Source organism: Schistocerca gregaria, chromosome 2 (assembly GCF_023897955.1).
Source record: "Schistocerca gregaria isolate iqSchGreg1 chromosome 2, iqSchGreg1.2, whole genome shotgun sequence".
Lineage (NCBI taxonomy): Eukaryota > Metazoa > Arthropoda > Insecta > Orthoptera > Acrididae > Schistocerca > Schistocerca gregaria.
The window spans coordinates 802,993,728-803,014,795 of NC_064921.1; the positions used below are offsets into that span (position 1 = coordinate 802,993,728).

The following is a 21,068-nucleotide window of genomic DNA, read 5'->3' on the forward strand; positions in this document are numbered from 1 at the left end:
AAAGATTTGCATCCAATCGTTTATTAGAATATCGTGTAAAAATCTGAAGTAAATCGGTCTAGAACTACTGGAAATTTTTGGTAACAATCTTAAACAATGACTTGTCTTTGTGTAATAGTATAGAAGTATAGATAAGTCGGCAATGGGAAGAAGAAAATCAATTATCAATAAACATCAAAGGGAACTATCATGATCAAATGCAGTCACAACATTCCCTCGAAACTGTAGCTCCTCGCAACTGCGGCGAATAAAAAATATGTAAGTTCCTTAATTCGCATGAGATTTAATCATGGATGATTCTCTGGCGATCTTTCGAGATAACCCTTATTGTGAATGTAACGGAATGACTGTCTGGAATATCAATCATGTATTTTTTTAATGTAAACTGTATCGATTTCGTACAACTAATCCGATGTAGTCAACCATTTACAACGGCTATACCAACTCTCCTTCGTCAGAATAATATCTTACTTTTATAACTAATTATGAAATTATTTGATAAATGCAACTAAACTCCGAAACACTGAGCGAGGGGTGGCTGCATGGCTTTCAAGACAAAAGACACAATAACCCAATATTTAACGCCTCTATCGGAAACTTGGGTCGCTCCCTAGTTCACCTATAAGGTGGGGCCGGTCTAGTCCATCTGTATAGGAAATATGCCTAATACTAGTGTAATGTTTCCAATACATTCATTTATTCTTGTTATAAACATATCATGTAGGATTGCTTGATGGGTGAATAACTCGTTATTTTAACGCAATGGAGCATAGTGATGTTAAAAACGGTAGCATCCGTCCGGAAATAACTATGCATTACAGTGAGGTACTTTAAATTATCGAGCTAAGTACTACGTAGTCGTAGTTTGGTCCAAAACTTGCTTTTCATTTCTGCGCTTAAGGAAGCATAAGTCATGCTGATTTTTCAACAGCTCCAACTTTGCGATTTTTTCACTAATTTGATTTTTCGGAACGTATTTTTAATTGCGAGCTAAAGTGAATACTTTGATGACTTTAAATAATCAGGAGAACAAGCGTAAGGCCGATTATATGCAGCATAAAAACCTGACTTCAACGGCGTGCATTTCATTTTTCCCTCTCGCTGTTCTTGCGACTGTGGCATGGCGGGAAAAGCTTGCGACGCCGAAGGTGCCTACGTGACTTTCTGAACCTCTCCCTCGGCCAGTGTATATCGTAGTTGGCAGTAGCGGTGTGTGGGCGCACCAATCATGGGGGACAAGAATGGCTGGGATCAAAGTCAGTTGCGAAAATACGACATTCCCTTGGATGAAATACCAAGACTCGACGTAAATGATCCACTAGTCGACAAGTACATATCGGAAAATGTAAGTGATGCTTTATTTCTCAGAATAACAACGTTTTCAATCTAAAGTTGAGGTTGGGGTTGTCCGTAGTATTGTTTATCAACTTGAATTGGGAGCTGTCAACGTCAGTGCCACAAATAAAGACTTCGCTTCTTGTTGTGATATTACGCCACGAACAGATAGTGAACTCATTTTATTTTTATTGTATAACGTATGCCGATAATATTAAAAAAAATTGTTATGTAATTGAATTCTTTGAAACATTTCTTGAAATGTAATTGAAGAACTTGTATTGTTGTAGGAATAATGTGGCTTTAAATTTTGCACTTCTAGAAACCGGTTGTTATAACGGGAACAAATTTGGTCGGCTCAGCAGAGAAATGGGATTTAGAATACTTGGAAAAACATATGGGTGTTGCAGACCACACGGTCTTTCTTTCTCGCAACCACAAATTCAAGTATTTCGATGACAAAAAGGTCCCACATGGTGCGAATGAAGGAAAAATAGACTTTACGCCTCCAACACGGCGACTTGACATGAAATTTCCTGAATTTTGCCGGCGCCTCAAAGACTGGAAGAGAGGAGAGGAAAGGTATTACTTTTTTCAGCATTTTGCCATTGCCTCCTGTGTTTGTTTTGTGATTTGATTCTCACTTTTTCTACGATATTACCACAATGTGGATTTCACAACACACCGTAATAGCTTCAAAACTGAACTTTGGAAACACCCCATAAACCAGGGCTATGGGACATGTAGTACATAATTGGAAACATGTGCTGGTTGGCAACAGGCTGTGCTTTACACTGGTTCTATTTAAAGGAAAACAGAGGATTTGCACTTTAAGACAGCTTTGTTTACAGTTCTACATGTTAAGTTCAACTCTGTGTGTTACGTTAAATAGTCAGCTGGCTACACTATTCTGTGATTTTTCAACCCATATGTCATTTCTGCTTAATAGAGGTTTCCTTAAGCATTCTTTAAAATGAACATTGTCTAATGGAAATGAAACTTTACACATAATCATTGACTTTAAAATGAGATTTGGCTTTTGTAGCTAGCCTCACAAAATGTCACTGTATGCATTGATAGCATATAAGATAAATTAGGTAGCACAGATAAATCCCTGTTTCAGACTTTCCATTTATTTATGAAATTTATTCCCATAGTTCTTGTGGGGTATTATTTGCTGTAGTTCTTGTGGGAGTAGGTCTCAGAGTTATTGTACTTCGGATCTTTGGTTGGATGATAACGCTTCCTGTCACACTCTTGACTGTCACTGAATATAAATGTAGATGCTTTGATGCAGTTGTACATGTTGTGGAAATGTGTTACTGTGAAAGATACTCTTGTTGTCTTTAGATTTTGTATAGATGTCCAGATGTCTCTAATTAGTGTAGTAAATTTATTCCTTCAAATAGATTCAGTAGTCTCAAAATGTTCATGTGATATTTATTCTCACATGTAGGGGGGTGTACACCTCTTTCCTTGTTTTGATGTCCTTGGGTTAGTTAGGTTTAAGTAGTTCTAAGTTCTAGGGGACTGATGACCGTAGATGATGAGTCCCATAGTGCTCAGAGCCATTTGAACCTTGTTGTGAACAGGCTGTACAAGTTTCTTCCATTTGTAGAATGTGTTGTATTTAGCTAAAGTTTCAAATAATACTTTGTCAACTTGAAACCAGACTGGCACCTTTAAACATAAAGTAGACTTTGGGTTACACTGCTGATCAGTATGTCTTGACATTAAGATTTCATATTCACATTTGTTGGCTTTGCCAATACCCAACCTGACTCCTTCAAAGCTAATCTAGATTTCTGAGTGCATACAGGTCAGTCTGTCACCACAACCTACATCCCACAAAATAATACATACTGAAAGGAAAGAAATTTTTTCACTGTTTAATTGTCTTTTTTTTTGTAATGTTTAATTCATACGGTTCTTCAAATGATTCTGTCTTTTTTTCATATTTTTTATGTTATGTTTGTTTGTTCTTGTAATTTTGAATTCCAGCTGTAGGAAATGACACAGTTTTATATAATCATTGCCAACAGCAGCCACCATTTGACATCAAAAGCTGGCCGGAGGTCTTCTCCCACCCTCCATCAGGGGGATGTCATACTCTATTTTTTTTATTTTTGTTTTTCTTGGACACCAGGAAGGAACTTTACTTGCTCTTCAACCATCCATTCATATGGCTTCATGCTCTACCAACACAATTTCATTTTCATTATGAGCATTATTATGTTTCCCTCTTCCACTTGTTCTCTAACACGTTTCTTTATTTTCTTGTTATCTTAGTAATTCCGAGTGTGCAGCTTTCCATTGCATCCTGAGCTGCCCTCAGTTTTTGAATTAGTTTTTGTATTAAACAGACCTCATTTCATTGTTGTAAGTTGAAGCTGAGTAAAAAAAGAAGTCTCCTTTTACGCACATAAGCAGGCATTTTAGTTTCGAAGATCTTATTTAGTTTACCAAACTTCACACAATTTTTGTTTTTCTGCTGTATTCGACTATCCGTCAGCCATTATTTTGAATGATTCATCAGGTGATTCTTTGACTTCATTGTTGACTTATATTATTTTGTTTTTGATGCAACAGTAATCTTCCAGTTGCAGACAGAGGACATCACGTACCATTCTTTTCATTTCCTGGGAAACAAAACGGTCTGAATACATAATAAGTTTTACGATCTCTCAGAAATTTCCTTGTCTGCTGCTTTTCTATTGCAGTGTTACCTAACTTGAGTGGAAATATCTTGTCCACCATTTTCTTAAGATTAGGAAATCATTTGTAACTGGGCTAATGGAGGTGGTGTGGGTGCAGTAATCGATGTCTTGGAAAGCCAAATTCTTCAAGTAAATAAAGTACAATTTGGTTATTTTGTGTTATATGTTGAAATGGCATAGATTATCACTGTATTTGTGACATCGATGGATACTTCTCTTCGTACCTTGCAGTAATCACTTCGTTCTTCTGCAAAAAGTGTAACTGTTTAGATACAAACTGCCCTGCTGATTCCTCGGAGGGACATGCTTTTGGTTACACACAACTACAATGTGCTACTTCTTTCTTTCTTTCTTTTTACAAGCAGCAAAGTGTGGTACCACTGATAGACACACATAGAATTAAAAGTGGCTCACCACAGAGATTTCAGAACGAATAGTTCGTACCTGAGGGAGGTGAGAGGGATAGGTTGCGGAAGTTAGAACATGTTTTTTGCTCGCGTATCATGTCGTTTCTGGAAATCCAGAATCTACTCTGTAGGAATCAACATGGGTTCCGGAAATAGCAATCGTGTGAGACCCAATTCGCTTTATTTGTTCATGAGACCCAGAAAATATTAGATACAGGCTCCCAGGTACATGCCATTTTCCTTGACTTCCGGATTTTGTTCAATACAGTTCCGCACTGTCGCCTGATAAACAAAGTAAGAGCCTACAGAATATCAGACCAGCTGTGTGACTGGATTGAAGAGTTTTTAGTAAACAAAATGCAGCATGTTGTTCTCAATGGAGAGACCTCTACAGACGTTAAAGTAACCTCCGGCGTGCCACAGGGGAGTGTTATGGGACCATTGCTTTTCACAATATATATAAATGACCTAGTAGATAGTGTCGGAAGTTCCATGCGGCTTTTCGCGGATGATGCTGTAGTATACAGAGAAGTTGCAGCATTAGAAAATTGCAGCGAAATGCAGGAAGATCTGCAGCGGATAGGAACTTGGTGCATGGAGTGGTAACTGACCCTTAACATAGGCAAATGTAATGTATTGCGAATACATAGAAAGAATTATGCTTTATTGTACGGTTATATGATAGCAGAACAAACACTGGTAGCAGTTACTTCTGTAAAATATCTGGGAGTATGCGTGTGGAACGATTTGAAGTGTAATGATCATATAAAATTAATTGTTGGTAAGGCGGGTGCCAGGTTGAGATTCATTGGGAGAGTCCTTAGAATATGTAGTCCATCAACAAGGGAGGTGGCTTACAAAACTCATTCGACCTATACTTCAGTATTGCTCATCAGTGTGGGATCTTTACCAGGTCGGGTTGACAGAGGAGATAGAGAAGATCCAAAGAAGAGCAGTGCGTTTCGTCACACGGTTATTTGGTAAGCATGTTAGCATTATGGAGATGTTTAGCAAACTCAAGTGGCAGAATCTGCAAGAGAGGCGTTCTGCATCACGGTGTAGCTTGCTGTCCAGGTTTCGAGAGGGTGCGTTTCTGGATGAGGTATCTAGTATATTGCTTCCCCCTACTTACACCTCCCGAGGAGATCACGAATGTAAAATTGGAGAGATTGGAGGGCACACGGAGGCTTTCCGGCAGTCGTTCTTCCCGCGAACCTTACGCGACTGGAACAGGAAAGGGAGGTAATGTCAGTGGCACGTAAAGTGCCCTCCACCGCACACTGTTGGGTGGCTTGCGGAGTAGAGATGTAGATGGAGTATATAAATGAAGGTCAGTTCACTCAGACCCTGGATGAAAAGCACCCACCTGTAGTGAGAATGAGGGCGCACACACACACACACACACACACACACACACACACACACACACACACACACACACACACACGTCTTGTCAGCAGACAGTAATTGTTCCAGAACTTTGTCTGATTCTTCAGAAAGTCTTGAAACGTCGATTTGGATTTTTGTACTGATATTATTGAATTGTTGCTCATAATTCACAAGTCATGAAACACGGGTCACGTCATGATATTAAACATTTAAAAAACATTGATTATGATAACACGTGTTTCCCGAATATGTATAGAGTTCAGTTTTCCTTTTTGGGATTTGTGAGTTGTTTAAAATGTAGTAGATATACATCTCAGGAGACAGGATGGTGGCTTTTGATGAGCTACTCAGATGGTAGAGCACTTGCCCATGAAAGGCAAAGGTCCCAAGTTAGTCTCAGTTCGGCACACAGTTGCAGAGTGAAAATTTCATTCCGGGAACTTCTTTGAAGTTAGGAAGGGGGGAGATGAGTTACTGGTGGAAGTCAAGCTGCGAGGTTGGCTAGTACATCGTGCTTTGGTAGCACAGTCGATAGAGCACTTGCCTGCAAACCACACATGTCCTGTGTTCGGGTCTTGTTTTGCCACACAGTTTTAATCTGCCAGGAAGTTTCATATCGGCACACTCTCTGCTGCAGAGTGAAAATCCTGTTCTGGAAATTGATTTTTAATCGTGCTAACATTTGTCCCTGCATGGCAACTTCCCTCTTCATGAGCACTGCTTGCTTTTCAGCTCACAGGCTGACTATACTTACCAAGCATTTCCTGTCCAGTTCTCTTATGTGACGAGTAGACAAAATTACTCCAGTGAGTATGTGTTTATATAGGGGAGTTATTTTCAGTTACTTAAATGAGTATTTATTTGCAATGAGTTTTTACCTAAAGTATAATCCTGTAAACAAGGGCTGAGAAGGGTATAATTCATATGTGTGGTGTTGTCAGTGCCCTGTGTACTGATGGCAGAAAAGTGATTGGATTGATAAATATGACACCTTGCTGCTGACTGTCGTTGACAGTGTATTATAAAAATGTAATTATGTCATAGTTAGATGATAGTGAATCAACGAATGACCAGAAAGTACTTCACTTCTCTCACTGTTAATTATTGCATAAATCTCTTCCATTCAGAAACTGCTGTTACTTGGAGGGTCAGCTACATTGAGTGAAGTCATTTACTACAAATTCACAGTATATCTTTTAAGATGGGTATGAATATGTCTGATTTGATGGGACTGATCATGTTAAAGGTAAGAACAGTAATCTGCTGTAATGCGTTGCTTGACTATTCTGAAATTCTATTACAGTTTCTGGCCATTCATTAATTCACAATCTAGCGACTAAAACACAATTACACAGCTTTACAATACACTGTCATTGATAGACAGCAGCAGGTGCAACATTTACCAGTCCCACCCCTTTCCCACCAACACTACATACTGGACAGTTACAATTAAATTGCAGTTACTCACGGAGGTGGGCTGTAATTATCGTATCGCAGCAGAAGTTGGTAGATAACAATAAGACTACCGACAAGAGAGCTCTTGATAGTAAAACTGTTCTATGTGAATGGCAGCAATTACAGTGTTGCATTGATGAGTATCGCTGACTGAAAGGACTGACGTGAGGCCCAAGGTCATTTAATGGTTTAAAGATGAGATAACAGAATTCAAAAACATGGCTGAGTTTAGTGTGGCTCCTGGAAGAGGAACGCATCGTATTCTGTGGAACTTATTGACACGGTTGTTGCTCTTATAACTGATAGGTCACTGACATCGTAGCACTTAGAAATTAAACAATTCTCAGCCATTGTTTACAGGAATGTATTTTATGTATTAGCTCACTTAACGACAGCAAATTTGGTACTCATTGAATAAACTGAAAATAATTCCACTGTATTAACACTCACTCACTGTAGTTATTTTGGCTACTTGCATAAGAGAATTGAAATGTAAGTGCTTGGAAAGAACAGTCTGTCTGTAAACTGAAAAGTGAGCAGTGCTTGTTGTCTTTAGTAACTCATAGCTGCAGTCCGTTTACTGTTAACATTGCAATCCCCCCCCCCCCCCCCCCCCCTCCCCTCCATCAGGCATTTGTGCACACTCTTGTCGACAGTGATTCATAAAATGCTCTGTGGAGAGCTGGTATAAGTTTATGAAAAATCTTGTAGATGCTGCTCTTAATGATGTGTGGTAGTTAGTGTGGGGAACCACCTACTCGATCTTCAGTAGGAGCTACAGGAACACAATCCAGTGACCGACCTTTCCGTGACTTCTATACAACCCCCCCCCCCCCCCCCCCCCCCCCGCTGCCGCCATGCAACAGCCCTGCTACTCCTTGGAACACTCTGCTGCACTTACATGTGGAACACACATTTAATATTGGTTTTTAAAGCACTTCATTTAAAGATGAACATTAATTTTATGCTGTTACAACAGTGTTTTCAATCATCTGTGATTTTTCAATCCCCTGCGGGGATTTTTCTTGAGAAAAATGAATAGGGCCTTTTCATAGTAAATTTAATATAGTTTAATTGTGTACTGGAAAAATTTTTCACTAGGAGCCACATTTTTACAGATATTTGGTTTTTGTTGATATACTAAGCAGTTCGTATTTTGGTGTACTATACAGCTACCAGCGTAATGGAAAAATGAAGTAAATTACAGTATGCTTCACCCTATATGGGGACTCATTGTATGAGGGAGAGTAATGGTAAGGTAATGAAAAGCAGCAGTGAGGACAAAAATAAGTTGAAACACTTCTGTGGTAACATACAGAAACCAGGCATGATTAACTTGGCACTCTACAGGGCAATAAGCATGGGATGTTTGCCAGCATGTCCAGGAATAGTTAACTTCACTCAAGAAGCAGTAGAGGGGATATTTTTATGACCAAACAAAAGTCAGAAGGTGTAAGAGAGATTCTCCTTGACATTGGTGTAGAAGAGATTTACAATTTGTCACTTAATAGCAAGAGATAGAGGACAGCTTCAGACAAGATGGAAAAGCTGATGACTTCAAAGCTAAAGAACACTATGGTGAAATAAGACTAGTTATACATGAAAAGGAGTCGCACAATATGGTTGAACCAAGAAGGAGTACGTAGCGTATTATCACAGGTGACAAAACCTGAACAGTCTTGTTGCACTGGCCTAGGCCCCTGAACTTTTGTACTTGTGTGTGTATCTGGGCCGCAGTAGTCAATACAAATGTTTTAGCCATGTATGCGAAAAATGTGTGTTTGATGCCTTAACATAGCTGTCATTAAAAACACTCATACTCGCATCTGTTTGAGCAAAATCGTTACAAAAGTAACATTTACCAACAGTTTTGCCACAAAATTTCTTGTTGTTTTGTGGGAATTTAGCGCATTAATCAAGCTAGCTTTGTGTTGAAGAAGTCTGAGCAGACAGTCAACTTTTGACCTATGTAAACAGGAAATAGACAATTGTTAAAGCAGAAGGCATTTCATGATCTATGGTAATTGTTAATGCAGTGTGGGTGGTATAGCTTGGTGAGTAGAACCAAGAGGTTGCATAGAGGAGACATATCCTTGTTACAGTATTAATTGTAGCAATTTTGTTCCTACACGGTATTTAAGTTTGTTTCCTAAACTGTGTAATTGCTCTCTCTCTCTCTCTCTCTCTCTCTCTCTCTCTCACACACACACACACACACACACACACACACACACACATTATGCACTATGTGAATATATTAATTTAGATAGCTGAGAAAGTTCACTAGGAGTAAATCTCTCTTATATATAAAGGATGATCAAAATGTTTTTGTTCGAAGGATGTACAGTCCAAAATTGGTGTGAGAGTTGGGCAGAATTGCTGTGGGCATTGAGGCGGTCATCCAACCAACACACAAAGTTGAAGGTATCCATTTGATAAAACACTGTGTCCTACTGCATGAAGAAGTCTGTAACTGTCCATTGCACATTCTCAACTGACAGGAATAGTAGAGCCTTCGAGGTCTGTTTTAAGGAACCGGAGGCTTTGTAATTGCAATTGCATGGGGAGATTTGAGGACTATAGGACAGGTGCTAGAGTGTCTTCCACTCGAGGTGTGACTTCTGTGTTACTACATTTGCAATACCAAGACATGCATTATCGTGAAGCAGCAGCATCCCTTGTTGCATTTTTCTCAGAATGTGGTTTTCAACAGACATGCTGCTCCATAGAAATTCTTCATCCTTTGATGGGTGCTTACTGGTGTTTGTTTTGTGGCAGCCAAGAAAAGAATATTGGCACGTAGTTCCGGTTTGGGCGCATTGGGTAATAATGTCTTAGTGTAGTTCATGTGTCCGCACCAGTGCTTATACACTTACATCACAGTTGTGATAGGTTGCATATAAGATGCAGCAGCACCCTCAAAGGGAAACCGTTTGATCACCTCTTATATTTTACTTGTGATAGAAGATTGTGTTAAATACATAACGCTTTCCGAGGCCAATCCTGTTGGAGATGATATGATTTTGTCTCCCTCTGACCATCGAACTGACTTAGTCACCCAGTTACTGGGAGACTTAGAGCTTAATATGGATTCCAGACCAGAGTGCACCTTATTTCACACATCAATAAACTTCCCCAGAAGTGATACATGACAGTTAAAAATCTAATGGTTGACTGGGAATCGAACACAAGACCTTTAGATTTGCAGTCTGGTACTGTACCACTGATTGATTGTGGACCTAGAAAATAAGTTTCAAATTGTCTCGAATCAATGAAAAATCAGAAATAATTTAGAGCATTGTATTTTGTTGTCAAACATTGTGTAGTGGGACAGTTGTGTTGTTAGAAATATATTGCCAGGAACATACCTGTTCAGAGTACCTGCTTACTTAATGACTCCACAAACAAAAATATTATTGTATGCATATATTTTTTTAAAAAATTAACTTCTGTGTTATATGTCATGAACATTGTTTAAAATTGTTACGTTTTGGTGAATTGACACCATATGTAATTGAGATTTAAAACTTGTATGAATTGAAATATTTGTTAGATGAAAATTCGTGTCAATATTTCTAGATAATGTATTTTCGCATTAATGATTTCATCGTCATTGCATCAGTTGTGTACCATGTCTTGTATTTTAGGATGTACCTCCAGCAAGCACTGAATAGTTCTGTTGGTCAAGCAATAGTTCATGACTTTCTTAACTTCAACTGGGACTGGATCAACAGCAAACAAAAAAAGAATGGCTGGGGTCCACTTACATCAAATTTGCTTTTGATATCAATGGAAGGTGAGAGCTTGGAGTAATTTGTAAAATGATCACTGAAGAAATAAGTGTAGTATTTTTGTTTGTGGTATTTAGTTCTTTTTGCTACTATCTGCTGTAGATTCAGTTTAACTTATTTTTCACAGGAAGAGCCATCTATTGCTGTGTTCTCTGTTTTAAGCTTTTAACAGTTAAATGTACATTTTGTAGAACAGTTATGGTCTTTCTAGTGTTGGCAAACAGAGTGTACTTAAGATTCCAACAACAAGAATGAGATCATTTCTATTCTTTGACAAAAATGTGAGTTTCTGATAATTAATCAGCATTAGAAACAGCTATAGCAGCTGCTTTATTATAAACAGAACTTGGGCTTTCCAACAGTTAATTGAAAACTGTGATAAAGGCATCTTTTCTTTTTGGATATTGGTGACAGTAAAATTGTTTGCTGGAACAAGATCAAATTCCATATTTCCTGTTGCTGTCAATGTCAGAACACTTAAATTGTCTACTTACATTCTCTTGCTACCACCACCACCACCTCACATCTGCTATTCACACTTCACCAGCATCCTTTGTGGTAGGATGGTGGCTTTGAAACTGTATTGAAATGAACTATTATAATGACTTAAAATCTTCTCGAAAACTAGGGTGTCGGCCTAGTTTATGCAAAGATGGAGCTAGCAACAGAGAAAAACTTAACAACAAGGGGGTGAGGAATACTTGGATAGCTCAGGTGATAGAACACAGTGTAATACCAGGTTACAAATTGTGGCTTGGTATAAAGAATGTAAGCTATCACAGTAATATACAATGGAAGGTGACAGCTAATATTCTATTGTGAATCAGCTACTTTCTTTCCTTGGAAACTGGTGTAGCTGTTGTTACCAAAATGTTGGAAACTTTCCTCCCTGTGGAGACTGTAGATACTTTTAATATAAACAACTGTTTGGCATGCCATTAAAATAACAGGAATTTAGGTGAAGTTGTTTAAAGAAACTGTTCTTTACAGTAAATTTTATGTATGTAAAATGTTTCTCCCTTCCAGCTGTCACATTAAATTGAAAAACGATGTTTTCAGGTAATGTTACACCATGCCATTATGATGAGCAGCAGAACTTCTTTGCCCAGATCAAAGGCTATAAGCGATGTATTTTATTTCCACCTGAACAATTTGAATGTTTTTATCCATACCCAGTGTACCATCCCCATGATCGGCAAAGTCAGGTAAGCTTCGAAACAAGGGAACTCAATGTATCATTTCAGAAAATGTTTTAAACATTTGAGAGCTTCCATCCTTTCTACTGTTGCTCAGGTTGATTTTGAACGACCAGACTACAGTAGATTCCCAAAGCTTCGAGAAGCTCATGGCCAGGAAGCAGTTCTGGGTCCTGGAGATGTTTTGTACATACCTATATACTGGTGGCATCACGTAGAATCCTTGATGCGTGGTGGTTACACAGTTTCAGTTAATTTTTGGTTTAAGGTATGTATGGAATTTGGTCAACATTTTATTTGTATGATATTCACTTGCATTTGTTAGAAGAAGCTCCAAGCTATCTTACTGAAAAGTCATAACACATTCTGTATGAGAATGTTTGAAGAGGAAGAAGGGAGTTCCTCACACAGTCTTCATAATTTACAAATACAGTGGGGTGTTGGTTTTTTGAACTAATTGGTAGACGTGAGTATTTGGGAAACTGGTTTATTACGATAATCGAACTGTATACTGTTATTTACCAAAAATTATGTACATCTATGATGCAAGTCTCTTTAAACAAAAATATGTAGTACAGATGTATTTTACATGTGCAATACATACTATGTATAGACTTAACAATTTTTAAAAAAACCTTTTTTGGTCTGCTTTTGATCTGTGTAAGCAAGCCTCCCTCCTTACAAGCAGCTAAGTTGTGCACATTTTTCATGGCAGGTATTTCATACTGGTCCCTTTCATCTTGAGCTTCAGTCCATCACATGTCAGTATCCAAACACGTAAATGCTTCAGAAGCATCGGGTATATTTTCATCTTCATTTCTGTGTCACTGATGAGGTTCAAAATTTCGCTATTGTGTGTGATTTGGTGCCTGGATCTGCATCAAAGACAGTTGTCCATTCTTGAATGTGTGCTTCGTCACATTCATGGCAACTGAGTTCTTTTAATTGAGAATTAGGACACATCATTCAGTTTGTCATTTTCAGCTATACCTTGGAAAAAACCTGAAATTTTATTTTAGGGATTTTTTAAATTAAGTTACTTTACACTGTCCCATACCGTTCCGATCATGTAGGATGCACCTTTTAAATCAATATTTTTATGGTTTCGTGACAGACTTTCATCTCCCTCCTCTTCTCTTTCTAACAATAACATACATAACAATCATGTTTTTAATTCTCAATATTGCCTTGATCTGAGTGCTTTAAAAAGGCAGTTCCATTAGATGCAACACACACCACTTCTGTGATCTAGTCCTTCCCTTCAAAGATATCACATGATGGATGAGTTGGTACATTGTCAAGGAGCAGTAATGTTATCTCCCTTTTGCCAAGTCTTTTAACTGATGAGCTTTTACAGAGGGTACAAAATCTTCCATAAGTCATTTTGTGAAATTCGTACTATCCATCCAGGCACTCATTTGTGTAATGTTAATAATAGGCACCACAGACATTCTAATGTGTTCGAAACAATGTAGTTTCTTAAATTTAACAATGAGTAATGACGACCATAGGCAGTTGGTGGCTTCCAGTAGCATTAGCACAAGCTAAAACAGTAATAAGATCATTGTTTATTTTAGGGCATGGTGCTGCTAATTCTCTATGTGAAGCAAGAGCTTTCTTGGCAAAGCTTACGATTAAGCCAAGTTTTGTCAGCATTGTTCATGTTTTCAAGAGCATAATCTTCTTCCCTCAGTAGCTCCACGTCACTTAGTTTGATTTTTTAAGTATCAGTTGGTGATGTAGTAGCAGACAGTTTTTGTCCGTGTATTTGAAGCTCACAAATGCCTAATCTTGACTTAAAGCATTTCAACCACTTTGTGCTTACTTTAAAATCCAATAGCCCTCAAAGAGTTTCATTAAATTGAATTGCTAGCATGAGACCAGAAATAGATCCTTCTTGCGACCTTTTTAATGTGAACCACTTTTAAACAGCACAATCTAGATCGATGTTACTGACGAGCTTCATAGTTATATGACTTCTTGATCCATCAGTAGAATCCATCTTGGATATAAAACTTGCGATGTTTGTCTTCCCTTTTTTTTTTAGATCCGTGATTGTTGATTTACCAACCTCGTACTCAACTTGGTTCCAATTAACCTTTCTCTAACCTTCTATTAATGTCATATTTCTCTCTCTTAGGAAGGAAAACATGTTTAAGTTTATGCATTTTATATTGCAAGTTTACTTTATGCAGCAAAGTTGACACAAAATGTTGTAACAGAGGGCAAACGTTTACTATGTTGGCAGTTTGGCATTGATGCAGTGAGGGGATGGTGGGAAAACTGTAGTGTGGGAAGGGCATCACGCGCGAGCAGTTAGTAGTTTGGTTAAGCGATAATTCGGTTGGTCGACTTATGGATAATTGACGCTATACTGTAATATAAATAGGAGGTGAAGTGATACTACCAAATAATTAACACACACACACACACACACACACACACACACACACACACACACACACACACAGAGAGAGAGAGAGAGAGAGAGAGAGAGAGAGAGAGAGAGAGAGAGAGAGAGAGAGTGTGTTCTTCAAGCTCTTTCTTTGTCATTAATCCAGTGTACACCGTATGAGTGTGCCCACTTCACTGGTTGTAGCATAGCAACTAATGGCCACAGCAAAATAAGGCTAACTGCAGTTTGTTGTCTTAACCTGCCACTAGGTGCATTTGCTACCCACAGTGTGTAAACCCTGCCAGTTGATGATGCACCATTTCAAAAGTCTGATCTTTTTTTTGCGCACACCCTTCCTCAAAGCTGCTATTTGTTTTTGAGTGCGTACTGATTATTTATCTAGATGTTTTGTTAAACTATTATAGTTGTATAGAATTTTAAGATATCTGCCCTCAGTTGAGTTGTGCAGGCTTAATTAGCCGGTTTCCTTGTGTATTTTAGTACAACCATTGTTGAGATTTCTTCAGTACATTGCTGCTCATTGTGTTGACAGGCTGGTCCAACGGGCCAAATAACATACCCATTGAAGGGCCACCAGAAAGTGGCAGTGATGCGTAATGTAGAGAAGATGTTGATTGAAGCATTGCAAAACACGCAAGAAGTTGGCCCACTTCTCAGAGCACTGGTCCTGGGCCGATACACAGACTGATGATACTGTGATTATTTTTGTACTACTTGTAAGATAGCTGTAATCATTTTCCTTGTCACAGTCATGTAGTAAAGAGCTGTAAAAGTTCTGAAACTGCTGCCATTCATGTACTCCTTGAAGCCATCAAGCAGTTTTGCTTTGGTTTGATATGGGTTGCTTTCATGCCTTCAGTGATGCTCCGTAAGGTATGTTCACTTGGCAGATCCATTTATTATTTGTGTAATAAAGTGCTGTTGCATTACAAGATTGTAGTGCATCTTGCTTTTGCTACAGGGACTTCATATTCATTGCTGTAATTAACATAATTCACTCATTGTCATATTTTAAAACCACTTGTGATTTGTTTTTATATGTGATCCTTGACTGTCGTTTAAGTTTACAGGGAAATTGAAAATGTGTCATTAGTTACCAAAAGTTAACCACTTTTTAAAAATTTTTAAATTACTGCATTAAATGCAAAATGTTATACGGAATGTGATAATTTATTTCTTTCATATTGAGCAAGGATTGATGTATTCTATTAATTGGAATTTCATGAAGTACCAATAATTGTGCAGTTGCTAGTGGCATGCTGGGACTTCTGAAAAGTATAATTTTGTAATTTTTTTCTACACTTTGTTGGCATGTCCAGTTTAGAACAGAAGCAGTTTTACATTAATACTGTTTTATTGCACTAGACTATATCAGCAAGTAATAGCTCAAAATTTGAACACTTCTTCGTGGAGGAAAGCAATTTTTAAAAGTATAGTTCATGTTTTTATGCTCTGTCACTTAGACTAAACCTATTTTGCTGTGTTTAGTTGGTATGTATTAATATTCCACAATTTTTACTGTGTGAAAAATAGTGACAAATAAGGAATATTTCCAAGTGTAATCATTGGAGGATCCATAATGACGTGAGAAATGAGATCCTGCAGGTTAGTTGATTGGCTCATAGAAGCAGTTGGACTCTTTTTTTTTTTGTTTTTTTTACATGTATATATGTAATCCGCAGTCCACATTGCCGCATGTAAAGCTATGTGTATCATTATCCATTTTCCACCCCTCACCTAAATTTTTTGTGAGATGTGTGGGAAGAACATGCATCCTCAGAATGCTAACAATTTACAGTGGATTTCCAAATAATGGCAAATATGTCTGACCCAGGTGCTCTCTTTCATACACCTGAGAAAGAAGTAGAGCTGTTTGTTAGTTTGTGTGCATTCTCAAAATGCCATGTCTCTTGTTAGTCCAGTTCATCCACTAGGTGCATTAAGACACCTTCATTTCCTCAGATTGTCTTCTCAGTAAAAGGACAGAATTGTAAACACACACCGAGCGAGGTGGCGCAGTGGTTAGATACTGGACTCGCATTCGGGAGGACGACGGTTCAATCGCGCGTCCGGCCATCCTGATTCAGGTTTTCCGTGATTTCCTTAAATCGCTCCAGGCAAATGCCGGGATGGTTCCTTTCAAAGGGCACGGCCGTCTTCCTTCCCCGTCCTTCCCCAATCCGATGAGACCGATGACCTCGCTATCTGGTCTCCTTCCCCAAACCAACCAACTACCAACTACTTGTAAACACAGCAACCATACAAAAACTTAGCGACAGCAAGCTAGTGCTTGTACGAGCAATAGCCCACAAAAAATATGAAATACACATGTAAAATATACATTCTGTGAAAGACTTGTTGAAATTGCTTACTAATATAGTCTACACTTAGTTGGGGGGGGGGGGGGGGGAGTTTACCATCAGTAATTGTACCTGGATATACTGTAAAAAAAAAAATGGTATGCCTGATTGCGATTAAGTGTTGTGCAATAAAATACGTGTTACCTTCATTTTTTTTTTTTGTACCGGTAAACTTAAAATATGCCAAAGCATACTGTCTATAAATTCATAAAATGTATTTGAGATGTCTTTTTTCTATATAATAGGATAATTTTAATCAGCTCAGCTGCTACCTGAAATAATTTTATTGTATTTCCGCCTGTTAAATTGGCATAAGATCAGAAGACTACCAACCTTAATTGTGTATGGTTTGTACTGAGGACCATTAAACCCTGAATACAACAAAAAAATATAGTGTGTGAGTGATGGCAAATGAATTTTGAGTGTTTCTCAATTGGTGTTTAATAAAGCAATTTTATTACATAAAAATGCAGAATTACATAACATTTGTAATGAGATGACAATTGTGAAGTGTGTGGGGTTGTGCACTATCATGTTTGAAACAAGCTGTGTATGTTGAGTAGGCTATATTTTCATTTATGGTCACAAAGTGCTGAGCATCTGACTAATATTCAGCGGTGACTGTCAAGTTAGTGCTGTTCTCATCTGCAATAAAATATGGGCTAATGCTGACAGTTGCATATCTTAATTGTTAAATGTTCAGAACGGAAATACTTTTCATGTATTTTAAAAGGATTCTCTTAGTCTTAGTAACAGAAATTATGAAACTTCCTGGCAGATTAAAACTGTGTGCCAGACCGAGACTCGGACTCGGGACCTGTTCGCGGGTAAGTGTTCTTGCCCGCGAAAGGCAAAGGTCCAGAGTTCGAGTCTCGGTCCGCCGCACAGTTTTAATCTACCAGGAAGTTTCATATCAGTGTACACTCCGCTGCAGAGTAAATCTCATTCTGGGAACAGAAATTCTGTTTAACATTTCCTCTCAAATGGAAATGAGCTTTATTACCATTTATGATTAATGCTTTTCCATTTCCTTCAAGCAGCGCTTGCGTTTGAGGCAAAGTTCTCCCATTACCACAGTTTGATCTTACGAATAGCACACAGTTCATATTGTTAAAACTCTTTAATCCTTTCACAATATGCACACTTATTCCCAAGTTCAATTCACGTGGGTATGCAGATCACCTTTATCTCTAAAGCAACACATCTTCACCTCTTAATGTTTTCTAGGGTCCTTAACTTTAATTAAAATGTGACCTTTTTTCTGCCTTACTCGCTGTCATTTACACTATGAACACACCTGAGGCATGAATTGCTGCTGGGAACAGTATAGCAGCATCCAAGGTTGAAACGAAAGCACAAAAGATGCTGAGCTACATTGACAGTCTAACCATTTTGCAAGGACTCATTATTTGCAAAAAGTGGCACCCTACTGCTCACAGCTGCTGGTTCTTCAGTCCTATCCCACCTATCCAGGTGCTGAGATTTAAGAAAGTGAAGGTATCCATATCAGAAATATCTGTGCTCGGTGATTAGAGCTTAGGGTTGCTCCTACTTGTGCTTCTGGAGAGTGTGACTCGGTTACTGTCCTGATGTTTGCACCGTGTATTAGCAACAGAATAGTTTCTAATTCCATTTCTTACACTGTGCAATGCAAAGTTAATCTTTGGAGGTGTGTATGTTAGTAAACTGCACAATGTTTATGAATTTAGACAACATTGTTCATGAGGCACAGAGATCTGGTGCTATGGCTGCTACTGTCGGCTCCACGGTTTTTACATGATGCCAAGATCATACACTGCCCAATCATCCATGATACTAGTATCACGCGAAAAGCCAAGGAGCCGCCAGCACCAACCGTAGGGAGCCAAAAAAATCTGAGGATGGCTTTAACATAAGCTGAAAGCAAATGTTATTGCCATCTCAACTGTTGTTTTAACCAAAATCCACAATGTTTAGCTTTTGCAAAAATAATTGTAAGCTGTTTTTCTGCAATTGTTAATTTTATTTGTTGTAGAATGTGAATCGGAAATACTTGAGCACAACATTTTTTAGTTACCATTTCTTTTCCTTGTTCATTAATTTGGTTTAAATAAACTTTACTTTCAGATAGCCAGTTGTACATGGTAGACATTTTTACACATTTACTCAGCAGTATTTTTCTGGCTGTTAAGTGTTAGTGTCTTCATCAAATATTTTGCTGCGCCTGTATGGTGTTAAGATGGTATGAAAATGAAGCTTGGTTCTTCAAACTTATGGGAGAGGTTTCACTTCTGCTGCTCAGTTTTGACATTATTTATCCCTTTTGACTTGACATAAAACTGACATGCCTGTTTGTCAGCAGGTAACTTTGAGTGATTTTCTAAAACTGTATTCATGTATAAACGGTATATACAGATGATAATATATTTTGCCTTATTATTTTTTTATTTGTGTATTTAAGATTTGTGGGTTACTTACAGGAACTTCTTATGTATGTTCTATAGTTCTGTGGGTAGTAACTTCAGTGTTCAAAACTTCATGGCTCTGGTTATCTGTTTGGCTGAGTGGCTGTTGTACTGAGTATACTGAATATTAATTTTGGAGTGTGAGCAAGTGTAAATATACAAAGCAAGTGTAAATATACAAATGCTGTTTTGTGTGTTTGTAGTGGTTCATTGATACAGTATTACAGTAGTAATTGATAGCTGTGGTTAAATTCATATGCTTGTGGAGTGAGGATTTCAGTAATGGTGGGGGTATGATATATTATTTCAGACATATCAGATAACAGTGAAAATATTACAGTCTGAAGAAGTAATACTGTTTAAATGAATGTAACTAAATAGTGTATGTATCATAACATAAACAATTGTTGGCTATATACCATGTAGTTGCACTAATGTTAAGAGTTACAGCATATTAAAAGTTGCTGAATGTGGGCCAATTTGTTTACAAGACATTTAAGTGTAACTTAATCTAAATTGCTGCTCTTTGAATTTAGCCCATAAACACATTATATCCACTTAAAATTTGTGGGAAAATAATAATACATGGTACCTGTCATAAATTACCTTGTTTTAAGTCATACTATTGTCTGAAAATGCAGAAAATGTAAAAACATTAAATTTAAAATGTGTGTACACTGTAATATAATGGTTGCTGGTTTGTCATTTGTATGGCAGATTCTTTTGTTCATGGATAATATGATGTACATACCTTTTTAGATTGTTATTTATCTCTCCAGTTGTTGCTCCTATTGTTGCCAGTCTCGTATAATGACCAAAGGAATATTAATTAAAAGGTACGAGTATTGGTAAATGCTACATTTGTATCTGTTGAAAGCAGAGTCCATAACAGAAGTGCAATAGTCTCATAAGAAATGCTTGATCGTATTGTTTGTTTCGGCAGTAGTTTTCTGCTGGATAAATTTCCATTTCACACACAACACAAACTGTAGTTATCTTCTCATTTTAACAGATGTGCATTATGTCTGCTACTCTTTTGTATATATAAGGTGTAAATATTTTTGCCCAAGATGTGATAAATTATTTTTTAAATTCTAAGCAGCATATTGATTTGTTTAAGGCTGTAATATATTTGTGTGTATTTCATGGAAGGTTAAGAATGCTTCTGTGATTGTAAATGTCATGTTGTCATGTAGAAATCTACTTAATAAATAATGGTCTCCGTGAAGTAGCATGTTAATGATACCATGTGATCTTTTAAAAGTATTTCCTATCTTCGGCAGTGGATGTAACTCATTTGTTACATGGAAATGAAGTTGAATAAAAAATAAAGCAGTCATCAATCTGAAGATTATTTTGGACACCATGGTGTTTTATTAGGCATTATCCTGTTGGAGGTGGTATGTCGTTGCCTTCCTCCAAACTCTGAACGGACTTATCCAGCCAGTAATAACAGGATCTACAGTTGAACATGGATTCTGAATGATGGTGAAACTCAGGATCTTTCACATCAGCGAAGCTTACTAGAGTTAAAAGAAGTGATGAGCGACAAATAAAA

General features: G+C 37.7%; 1 protein-coding gene across 1 annotated transcript; it reads left to right on the forward strand.

The window, feature by feature from the left end:
- Positions 1-612: 612 nt before the first annotated feature.
- LOC126335079 (hypoxia-inducible factor 1-alpha inhibitor-like) lies at positions 613-20,859 on the forward strand. The gene is made up of 6 exons (XM_049997971.1): positions 613-1,345; positions 1,658-1,917; positions 10,951-11,099; positions 12,154-12,299; positions 12,388-12,558; positions 15,239-20,859. The coding sequence occupies exons 1-6, from the start codon at positions 1,229-1,231 to the stop codon at positions 15,392-15,394; spliced, it is 999 nt and encodes a 332-aa protein (XP_049853928.1). The 5' UTR covers positions 613-1,228; the 3' UTR covers positions 15,395-20,859.
- The last annotated feature ends 209 nt before the right edge of the window (positions 20,860-21,068 follow it).

Coding starts and splice junctions, on each gene's coding strand:
- LOC126335079 (XM_049997971.1), top strand. CDS start 1,229: ATGGGGGACAAGAATGGCTGGGATCAAAGTCAGTTGCGAAAATACGAC. Junction 1,346..1,657: donor ACAAGTACATATCGGAAAAT/GTAAGTGATGCT, acceptor TTGCACTTCTAG/AAACCGGTTGTTATAACGGG. Junction 1,918..10,950: donor TGGAAGAGAGGAGAGGAAAG/GTATTACTTTTT, acceptor CTTGTATTTTAG/GATGTACCTCCAGCAAGCAC.